Source organism: Pollicipes pollicipes, unplaced genomic scaffold (assembly GCF_011947565.3).
Source record: "Pollicipes pollicipes isolate AB1234 unplaced genomic scaffold, Ppol_2.1 Scaffold_7231;HRSCAF=8579_pilon_pilon_pilon, whole genome shotgun sequence".
NCBI lineage: Eukaryota > Metazoa > Arthropoda > Thecostraca > Pollicipedomorpha > Pollicipedidae > Pollicipes > Pollicipes pollicipes.
The window spans coordinates 37,800,537-37,811,923 of record NW_023597034.1 but is presented as its reverse complement, the minus strand read 5'-3'; the positions used below and the strand labels follow the sequence as shown (position 1 = coordinate 37,811,923).

The following is an 11,387-nucleotide window of genomic DNA, read 5'->3' as shown; positions in this document are numbered from 1 at the left end:
CAATTAAAAAAGTAATGTGTAAGTTAACGTGCGCGACTATTAACACGCGCCTGGGTGTTCAGAGATGTTCCAATGGCCACATGACTAATGAAATGGCAGGTTTTTGGCCTCGGTCTGACCTCAATAGCTGACCCAGTGTCAATAGAATTAGTAGGTCTTTCGAATTGACTAATTTTCTAAGAAACTGTCACAGAGATGTCTGTTTCGCCTAACATCTCGTTGTCACACCAGATTAAAGGTATCCCTAGAAGTTGTATTCGCTGACAGTCACGGTCTAACTTTGACCTGCTATATGCTCAGTGACCCTGCAAGATACGTATGTTTCATACCAAAAACATTGTTATTCAATTGCCTACAGGCATATAGAATCTGGCGCGGGTGCGCAGGGCCGTTCGGAAATAATTTCGCAAAACATTTCGGAGGTCAACTTGACCCTATACCCGAGCGCTTGTTGATGTTCCGATAACACGCGGTGGCGGAACCTCTCATTGGTCGCGCTTTGTCGCGGTAGTAAGAGATTGAAACATTCCTGACAACGCCAAATCGCCCAGGCAATAACCAAAACTAGGACCAAGATCAACAGGGCAGGTGAGTTGTGCAGTTCAACCATGCAGGATGTAGTAATGACAGAAAATGCTACAGTGCACATAGTTGGACGAGCTCCGTAAGCTGCTCTCAACTGACGCTGACATTGCAGTCTGCGCTTTCCTTGTTCCATTTGCCTGTGAACCATTGATAAGAAGCCTTCAAAATTAATCTAATTTGAGCTCTCACTTGTACTGTTCTGCTTCTGCTCAGGCTCCAAAAGCTTGGGGGCCAAACTCACCAAATTGGACTGGCGGGGGGGGGCAGTGACTCACTCAAAAGAATACGAATCGGCGCCCCTGCCGTTGGATGCGATGGATGTTTTTGGATGCACATGTTCCGCCGCTTTGCTTTCGTCTTGTGGCGCTGCAAAAGAAGGCAACTTGCTGCGGTCTGCACAATTGAAATATCACTGAATGACGCAAAAACACTCCCACAAAAGCACAAAAGTAGACAATTGTCAGCAGGAGATATCAATGATAAAGTTAAAAAAGACGAGCAACATGCAGGTAAAACTGAACAAAACTCAAGTATACACAGTACAACCGCGGACCTTTAAGCGTGTGACTTATTCAGTCAGGTGCATTAAAATGCACATGATATCGCATTATTCATTTTTTTTGGCCGTTTACCTGTGAGGCAATAAATAAAGCTATTGCCTGCTATCAAGTGACCCCCTTTGAAAAGACCTCCAAAGTTCATCGGTTCGATTTATCATTTATGAGCTATCCAGGGGCCCTTTGAGGGCTCTGAAGGCCCAAAGACCCTGTCTTCTTTCAGGGGCCCTCATCCGTCCTTGCCGCTGATTCAAACGGCAATGCAAAGCCAAGGGAATTTTACTAATATGAGCGTTGTCAACATGCGGGTGAAAAACGGCAGTGCCGGTCAGCTCAAGAGAAAATAGCTTTGTTTATTCTGATATTTGTTTCTGCTGTAGGACGTTTAGGCCACAACAAAGCATATTAAATATGGTACGCTTCTTGTTGATGTATGTGGCATCTAAAAGACAGGGAAGACAAACGGTACATGAGTCGTTGCAAATAGCTTTTACAAAAGGTATGGTCTGGTTAAGTATTATCATCGTGCAAGGTTCATTTAGCTATACGTTGAGCTCATTTTCTACCGTGGTTTTATCATTTACAAGCTAAGAAAAGCTACAACAATGATGCGCCCACTCAGCAAAGTCCCGATAGCGGGACAGCCCGTTCTGCCCCCCCCCCCCCCTCTGCCACTCTCACGTGCGACACGAATCCGAACCGGCTTCGCAGTGGTCAACTGTGTCGGCCAGCTACGGCTAGCTCGGGCCGATAGCTTATCGCAGGGGTCAGCTGTGTCGGCCAGCCATGGCTAGCTCCGGCCGATAGCTTATCGCAGCGGTCAGCTGTGTCGGCCAGCCACGGCTAGCTCCGGCCGATAGCTTATCGCAGAGGGGCGGCAATGACAGTCGGAAAGGCCCGACTTCCATCAAAAGTGTCGAGTCATTCCGTCGCTGTTACGACCGTTCGCCATTCGCTTGCGCTCAGCGGCTCGCGCTAGGGGAGGCACACCGGTCAGCATCGGATGTCTCCCCAAGCCAGTGCGCGGATCCGGGGCATCAGAGAAAAACCTGAAATAAGGGCGTAAGAAGAGCAATAGTTTCAGATTACTTACTACTCATCAAATCAAAACATGAAACGAAGAAGTCTGAGAACGAGGTAGAAAGGCGTCATGACTATCTTTAGATATCGTTTCCTAAAATGGTCCCCCTTAAATATTTTTAATAGGGGAGGGGCCTTTCAAGGTGCTCCTTCCCTTCGCGCAAATATCGTGTGCGATTACTTACACCCACGGGGGAACGTGTCATTCCGTTCTCCAAGCGTTACTGTATCGCTGGTGAATACGAAAGTTCGTGATCACAAGAAAATGACCATTAACGTCTTACGTCAAAGGTGTTGTCGTTACCCCTCATGTTGTCAACGCAGAAACCCCCCAGAAATTTCGGAAACATAAATAGCTGTGTTAATCTGCGCGTTTTTTCGTTGCCATACTGCGAACTTCTCACACGACGAATGCAAAATTGCAAGCACGCGTCATAGTTTCACGTGTAGCCGTCGGTGATACGGACCCTATTTCACAGTGGTAGTGACCTCCCAATGAACAGGAAGCTTAAACTGAAGTCAGAAAGATAGATCGAGCGTCCTGTCGTGTTCCGGTTCCAGGTTGTTCGTTCCCGCGTATCCCAGTTCCAGGTCGTTCGTCCTGCCGTGCCCCGGTCCCGGATTGCTCGTCCTACCTTATCCCAGCTCCAGGTCAGTTCGTTCGCCGAATCCCAGCTCCAGGTCATTCGTCCCGCCGTGTCCCAGCTCCAGGTCGTCGTCCCGCCGTGTTGCCAGCTCCAGGTTGTTCGTCCCGTCGTGTCTCAACTCCAGGTCATTCTTCCCGCCGTGTTCCCAGCTCCAGGTGTTTCGTCCCGCCCGTGTCCAGCTCCAGGTCCGTTCGTCCCGCCGGTCCCAGCTCCAGGTCAATCTTCTTCCCGCCGGTGTCCCAGCTCCAGGTCGTTCGTCCCGCCGTGTTCCAGCTCCAGGTCGCTCCTGTCATTTTGTTTCAGACGAAGGAGTTCAGAAGACGTGCCGGCTGCTGGTATTCGTAAGGCGATCTCCACCGTATCGAACGGTAAACTTTAGGACATGCAACTTTTGCACAATTATCCGCTTTTAGACGACGCTGACGCCTTTGAGCACCCATCCGTGGTAAGTTGCGAACTCCTATAAATGGCATCCACTACTTAATGAGCTTATTAGTACTTCCAGTGTTTGGTTGCCACGCGGATATCTATCCACAATGTAATGAACCAAACAACGGGAAAAAAACTGAGAACCGGACAACTTTCCTTTGGTATTCAACGAATTATTGTAGCAGAATCCCTATACACGTACATACGTGTAAATGTATCTCGTAATTCGGAAAGTAATAAGATTAAAATAAACACCCACATCCCATTGCTTGTTTGCAGAGCCATTATTCTCCACCATCCTAAAACCTTGTGTGTTTGCCATCCAACATCACATCGAAACTATTAGCCATCTACTTGATTCGTGTTGCCTGTTCTCACAGCCATGACATTTCTACTGGACTAGTCAGATGAAAATACAACCGATGTAGTTCTTCCGCTCTCTCGCCCGTCAGTGTTAGCGTCATCTGATAACCACTCAGCACGGGCATCCACTTATGATACACCGGGTAATGAAATGCTTTCCGCGAATGCGCTTCCATAGACCCGGACCCCAAGGATAATTATAGCTGTTCATTCACCCATGCATGAGTTTGGCCCAGGTCCTGACAATTACGCCTGTCTGACGGTTGACAAGAAAGTTCCGACAGCATACGCGGGGATTTTCGTGTTTCTCTAAACGCTGCATCCAGCCGTTTCCCCCGCCTTTGATCATTTGAGGATGGTGGAAAGTGCACTACGGGACCGCCGAACAAGCCCTTTGTCCATAGAAACAGAAACAGCAGCAACAACCGGCAAGGGCACAAGTAACTGGTTGAAACGGGATGCCTTTGAACAGCTGTTGCTTTGCGAGTTCCTTGAGAAACTCGTTACGATGCGTCTAGAGTTTTTGTAAGCCGGGATTAAACACAATAATTTTGCGTCGCTGAAAGGTCTCTGTCCGGCTGGACGTCGCCATCGATTTGATGACTCGATGGAGTGAAACCGTCACGAACAAGGCCGGACCGTTCTGGACAACGTGGTCGCTGCTGACCGTCCTAGACATGAGGGTCGTTGGTGACCGTCCTGGACATGATGGTCGCTGGTGACCGTCTTGGACATGATGGTCGCTAGGGACCGTTCTGGACATGATGGTCGTTGGTGGCCGTCCTGGACACGGGGGTCGCTGGGGACCGAGACGCCTTTGAACGTGCCATAACGCATTTTGCCGACAAAACTTAACAAACTGATATCTCTCTCGGGTTCATGCGTGCAACAAATGCGCAGTCAACTGCCGTATCTACGCATAAGGGGAATGCTTCATGTAAAGATGCGTATGCATCCTGACATGCATATAGCTATGCACGTTTGTGTATATATATATATATATATATATATATATATATTTATGTTTATATATTTATATGTGTCATGCATATGAAAGGCAGATGTGTGTAATGCTCATACTGGAATGAAACAGCCAATGCACAATGCATCCTCCGAGAGATAAATCTGGCCTCTTCTTGATGTACCCTCAAGAATAATGACATACGTCCGAATTGACAAACATTTCCCGATTTATATACATGTTTCACAAGTCGTTTGCAATTTAGAAAGTAAAGTATACCAGAAGAACCAATGCAAGAATAGCCCTTTCATGGCAACTTTTCATGGGTCTACCTATTGCTAAATCGTGGAAGGTACATGAAAACTCCTCCGGTTCAAGGCCCACGACGAATTTCGTCCGAAATGCATGTGGCGTAGGCAATTCTTTTCGTAGCTACTCAGCATCTTTTGTCACCCAGAACAAACACAGCCATATAATACAGTCATCCAATCTCGCAGTCACGGTAATAAAAGAGCAAAGGACATGCGGCACGTGTCTTCCACAGCACATGCCAGCGATGGCTTTGGACCTCGACTTCGTGGAGACCGGAGCGAATGGGGCCGGCGGTGCGTCTGACAGCTCGGACACCACCCTGTCCGTCAGCGGCGGCCACCACCGCCTCCCAGTCCGCCGCGCGCAGCCAGCCCGTCGCCACCTGTCCGATCCTTGTCCTGCCGAGGGGCGCCGTCTCCGCCGGCCGACATGGATTTGATTGATCTGGCGCGCCGTGATCGCCGTGTTAGCAGGCCTCGCTCCCGCCTTGCCGCCGCCCCACCCGAGCCAGCATCGATCCCGGCGGCCGCGAATGACTCGACCGGCGCCAACAGCGCCGTTGTTTCAGGCGGGCTGCGGCGCGGCGAGCGCGGCGCGGCCGCCTCTCGGCACGTTGCCCGGAGCGCGGCCCCTCCCCCAGCGGGGAGAGCACGCGTCCGCACGCGGCGACCCGTACGGCGCCGCGCCGCTCCACACGCCGGCGGGCGCCGTGGGCCGGGGGTGCTCGGGCTGGGCGATGTCGCGCGCGACGGGAGCTTGTTAGGGGAGGGGGCTTGGCGGCACTCCAGCCCGAGTGGTCTCCAAAGACCCCAGACACGAGCGGAGCACGCCACCACAGCCCGGCCACGCCCCTGTGATCCTAACGCGGCGCCGTGATGAATTGGCGGGGTGGCAGGCGCAGCTACCTTCACTATAGATGGAGGGACCTTTTGGTCGGCGTGAAAGGCCGACGGTAATCATGATGAGGACATCATTCGAGGCCATGAGACGCTCTCACCGGCAAGAGCGATCCGAGCTATTCTTAGCAGGCGCTTGCAGGTCGATTTCTGTTGAGAAATTGAAGCTGGGGAGGTCTCACAGGTTCCTGATGCCCGGCTCTGAAGTGTGCAGAGGGGCGCTGTAGGAAACCGGCGCGCTAGAGCTCTCCAGAGCGCTTTGAAGCGTAGGAGCGCTGACTCCTGGGGCAAAGGAGCGCTGACTCCTGATGCGGAGGGGTGCTGCTGCCTATTGCACTCAGCTCACGTTCCGGCAGGAATGTCTGTTAAAATTCGTTGAAAAATCCCTTCATCTGGTGTATGTAGAATAGAATTAGTCAGCCACCTCTCATACATATATATATATATATATATATATATATATATGCATTTGTATATATTTGTATATGCATAGTGCACATTCGTATATATATATATATATATAAATATATAAATGTGTGTGCGTGCAATATACGTTTTTAGTGTTACTTTGCAGGGGTTCCGACCAAGGATTCGTCATCATTCCCCATCTAAATGTTGGAATTTTGAAGTAAGAACCCTATTGCGTGAATTGTTCCTGATGATTTCAAGCATTATCCCAAAAATGTCGTTTGCCGTACACCTCAAGCCTGCATATGATTACGATGGGATATTCGGATACGCTTATTTCCGTAGCTTGTGCACTTAGACGATTTCTGTGCTCGGACCAAAGACATCGGTATTTACTGGAATATCATTGTGTATGTCATTGGCCGGCATATCCTAAGATGCTAGAGATGAATCAATTTCTATGAGTTATCAGACACTGGCAGCCTGGCATGCTGCCTATTGCAAGAAAATTGCTACCAGATCTTCGGGCAAATGCACAGCCATATACAACAATATTGCATCTATGTCCGCAAAAATATGCAATCAAGCAAATAATGCTCCAGGTACCTTAGCTTCAAAGACATCCTATGCTTGTTGAAATGCCTTTATTTCGTAGCAATGACTTATTAAACATACTGTGGGCGAAGACGTTGCGATTACATTTTGTTTTTAGGCATCAGTAAAGTTGGGTAGTGTTATGATAAAGTAGAATTTGCTTGAAAGGAGGATAAGTTGAAGGAGCATCGATTGCCCTTTTCGGTGTTCAAAATTTCTAGAATATGGTCCATGTGTGTGTGTGGGCTCAAGCAAAATGATCCATACGTGTCACATGTGCGGCCAATCACTATGTATGACTTGAGCCCAGGCTTAAAGGGTAAAAGCTATGCTACTATCCCCCGAATTAGAACATTCCGAAAGAGGTCGCACGGTGTGCAGCAGTTGTAGCCGCCAGCCAGTTCGGGATGTAAATTATCCAGTCGTCAATGCAAATTACATGCTGGTCAAAACGCACCGCAGGTCGTCGGGACACCATACCTTCAGCTCTTTTCATGGCAATAAAGGATTGGAGTTGTTGAAAATCAGCTCTTGTCTCATTTTATTTGGAGTCCGAGTAGCCTTTGAGCTGATTTTCAAAACAATGCAATGGCTTCAATGATCAGGTTATTCCACGGAAACCTTGCCCAGGTTTTCCAACTTTTCGGTCGGCTTCTGGCGACACAGTTTTTCATAGTTTCCATGATCATATCACGGCTAAGCTGTTGACATGGGTATGGCACTTGGTGGAATTAAACCTGATGCAGCTTCTAAAAGCGAGTGTTCATTTGTTTCCCGTAGAAGTAGGGCCCATCAAGAAGGTACATGGTAGGCTTAATGTAACATAAGGTGGGGAGAAACAGGTACATTGAAATGGTAAATTGTACAACTGCACTTCCATGTTTTGGGAAATGGCTCCATCCGCACGCATAGAAAGAATCATGATTAAGCACTCATTTTCTTCGACAACTTTTGCAAACTGTCTTCTGTCCCGACACTGAGAATTTACAAGATGACAGATGTCATGAGCAGTGGCTTAGCTCTATCAGAGATGAACTTCTTTTTGCTGAAATGAAGTGCATAAGACCGTGTTCCATTTCAAAAAGGAAATCTGCAGAACTCCTTGGAATACGCTCATACTCATGCAAGATATATTTGGAAAGTACGTTATGAATCCTCACTCCGTTAGTTATACGGAGCGCTGAGTGCAAGGCGAAAATATAAGAAATGTGCGGTATGTACAAACTAAGAGCAAACAGTTGCCTTTCGGTGTGAATGTCGCTCAGTGTAAAAACACTTTTCTCCAACGGAACATGATCCGCGATAATCTTGAGTCTCATCACTCCAGAAGTGTGCTTCATCGTCATTGAAAAAAGACGAACTGTACTGGGTTTTGGTAGTCCGTAGTCAAGCAGCACCTCCAAACAGCCATTCACCTCGTTGCGATGGTAGAAAAAAACTGAGCCCATGTCACCGCATAACTTTAAAGCTACGCCACAGCGACCAGCGTCACAGCGAAACTGCGGGACAGTTCGGCACGCAAAAGACGCAGGTCACCCACGATACAACGACCACGAGGGCGCCTAGCTTCCTTTCATCACAAAGCACTAAGGCGATATAAATTCACAACACAGACGTATGGAAGCTCTCATATCAACCCTTTTGACCGATACCGAAAGGACCAATTCGTCCTCACTGTAGCAGCGTTCAAGAAGATATCACTTGGTGCCATTTTGGTGAATGCGACAATAACAAAGCCACCAAGCTCTTGATTTTCGTTCGGCCACGCGTAGTGACGGAGGTATCGACTGGCTTTTCGTCCCATTAGGTCGGAGAATGCCAGCCAGCCCCTGTTGAACGATGTTTAATGCAACAGTACGCGTCAACTGGGGTGACGATTCTTAAGCCGGCACGCTCCAAGGGTGATGCACGCTTCAGTGTGGCTGCCGCGGCGGGTGCGTCGAGACAGCAATCGGCGCCAGTGTCAATGCGTTAGTCAGCGGCGGCTGAATCGACACCCACGCGGCCGGCAGGAGTCCGGGCCGAGCCGCTTCTCAGTGCGGTCACGCACCGACAGCGCCGCCCGGGGCGCGATACAGGCGGCTGGGGCGGCGCGGCGGCCCCAGGCGCCCCGGCGCCGCCGAGTCGTCGGCTGTCTCGCGACGAACGTGACGCTGCGATAGGTCGGCCGGCAAACGTGGCGCGACGACAGGCGCCACACAGCGCCGGGTCGATGGGAAACGCCCGTCCCGCGGGCCGCCGACACACACACACACACACACACACACACACACACACACACACACATATATATATATATACAGACAGACACACTCACACACACACATCGTGTGGCAACGGACATGTCGGGACGGCCTTCGACAAAGACGTGTCGGCGCGCGCACGCGCTGTACCGTCACGCGCGCACACACGCGGATATCCGGTCTTCTGTACACATGAGCACGGAGCGCCTGGTAATGTCGTGTGAGCCTTGGCGGGGGGGGGGGGGGAGCCCAGTGCCCAGACGCGGGAGGTCGGCTGACGTGGGCGTGCCGGTGTGGGGAGGGCAGGGGCGAGCACGAGGCGCTCATTCGGCAGAGCAGGCGGCAGCCATGTGGAGCTCTGAACGCGTGCACGCCTATGGGCGATTTAACGGAAGGACAGGGAATGGTCGCACAGAATTGCGCGCGGCGCACCATGGTGGCAGCCAGTGGTGCAGGAACAGGTGAGGACAGTGAACCCTCCAACTTAAGAAGCTTAACAAGGGCTCGGACGTTGCATAGCACGCATTAATTCAGGAAGATTCCTGTCGCAGCGTTTTACGTGGTTCATCCTTATTTAATGGTTTCGACGTTCCTGTGGCAATTCCTTTACCGGCTGCCCGTGTTTTTTTTATCACGCTTCAATGTTTTTGCCAGAAAGGCTTCAGGAAAGGGCTTCAGTTTGTAAGCGCAAACTAGAAATTGGTAACAATAGTTCATGCAGGTGGGTAAAAGCACATGCTTTTCCGTGGCTAGAGGGACGTAGCTACGCATGCCAAGATGATTGAAACTTTCCGTTCACGTCGCACGCGGCCCTCGCTTTGTGATTGATATGGGATGCGGGCCTCTGTTGTGCGACAGGATATGCTGTGGTATGGCCTAATATATCACAATTAGAGAGCCACAAACGACGTTTATAACAACGTGCCACACGCGATATGCGAAGCTGCATCTTGAGACGTGCTATACATGCATTTTGCAATGTGCGTTAACTAACACCATTGCCCATTCATACTTAAGATGACTATGGTGTGGGGAGGGGATAGCGGTCAGGGGCCACCTCTGGACCTGTTGTCGGTTCTGGGTCCGGATCGCCGCCACACCACTGCGGCATCCCACATTGGGTCTGATAAAGGCATCCCGTCTCGAAATGGCCACATTGGATCCAATAAAGGCATCCCGTCTCGAAATGGCCCTAAAAGTCCGTGAGACGTAAAGACCCAATCATTGTTAACACGCGCTCGGATGGGGGTCAATTTGACTCTCTCAAAGGTTTTTCTTCAATAACTTCCGAACGGCGCGGTGTAACCACGCCAAAATGTGTGTAGGTGTGGGCAATAAAAAACCAATCCTTTGGTGGACAAAAATTAGATACACCTTGTGCGGTTGCTGACCTATGGCAGGTCAAAGCCAGGCCATGGCTGTCAGCGAAGGTAATACCTAGGGACTCGTTCCATCTGATGCGACAACAGAGTGTTGTACGAATCCATACATCTTGGAGATGGCTCCTTAGTTAATTAGACAACTGAATTTAGGATTAAGACGGGCTCCATTGATCGGTGTGAAAATGAGACCATAGTCCAAATTAAACCGTTCTATAGCTTGAGAACTTGCCTTAAGACGCTGTTTGTGAAGCTCATTATTCATTTCTTGATCACAGGGATGTCAGCAGGTATCTTATTTGGACTTCCTGGCTGTCAGAAGAGGTCACTGATCTTGAATCGCCCTAATCAGCCTGAAGAACCTGACCCTGGTCAATGATCAATCTTTTGCTGTTAGGAGCATACCTTCAAGCGCAATTTTTGACACTTATGTTAAGTACAAAGTCCGAACAGTCTCGTAGCTTATTGGTTACCGTGACCTTCTGAGGGTCACTGACCTAAAATGAACACCAGTCACCCTTTGCTTAGAGGAGGTGTCCAGCTTAAAGGTGGTTGCATCGGGAAGCCTAAGGGCACTTCGGACACTGATCTGGAGTTTGACCTTTTTTTTACCTTATTTGGACTAATGGAAAAGTGTCCTCAGAATTCGACACGAGTGAGCTCTCATATAGCTCTTATCTACCCCGTAAATTTAGTGCTTCTAGCTCTCTTAGCTTTTGATATATCAGGGGTCAAACTGACCCCCTTTCTACCCGAACGCTGCATTCAACCTGCCACCCGGGCGCGAGTTTAAGGAAATGTTCACATTTGAAGATATTGAAGTAAGCATCAGATGAAACAAGCTCACTTAGAACTATTGGTATACTTTTCAAGTGAAATGGGATGCTCTAGTACAGCACAATTCTCTTTTAGTAAATATGCTCCTTAATAGGT

General features: G+C 49.4%; 1 protein-coding gene across 1 annotated transcript in view; it reads right to left on the bottom strand.

The window, feature by feature from the left end:
- Positions 1-8,320: 8,320 nt before the first annotated feature.
- Positions 8,321-11,387, bottom strand: part of LOC119110079 (galactose-3-O-sulfotransferase 2) — a 7,118-nt gene continuing 4,051 nt past the window's right edge. Inside the window, exon 3 of the mRNA XM_037233822.1 lies at positions 8,321-8,331. Coding sequence (XP_037089717.1) covers positions 8,321-8,331 — 11 coding nt within the window. The remainder of the gene's footprint in view (positions 8,332-11,387) is intronic.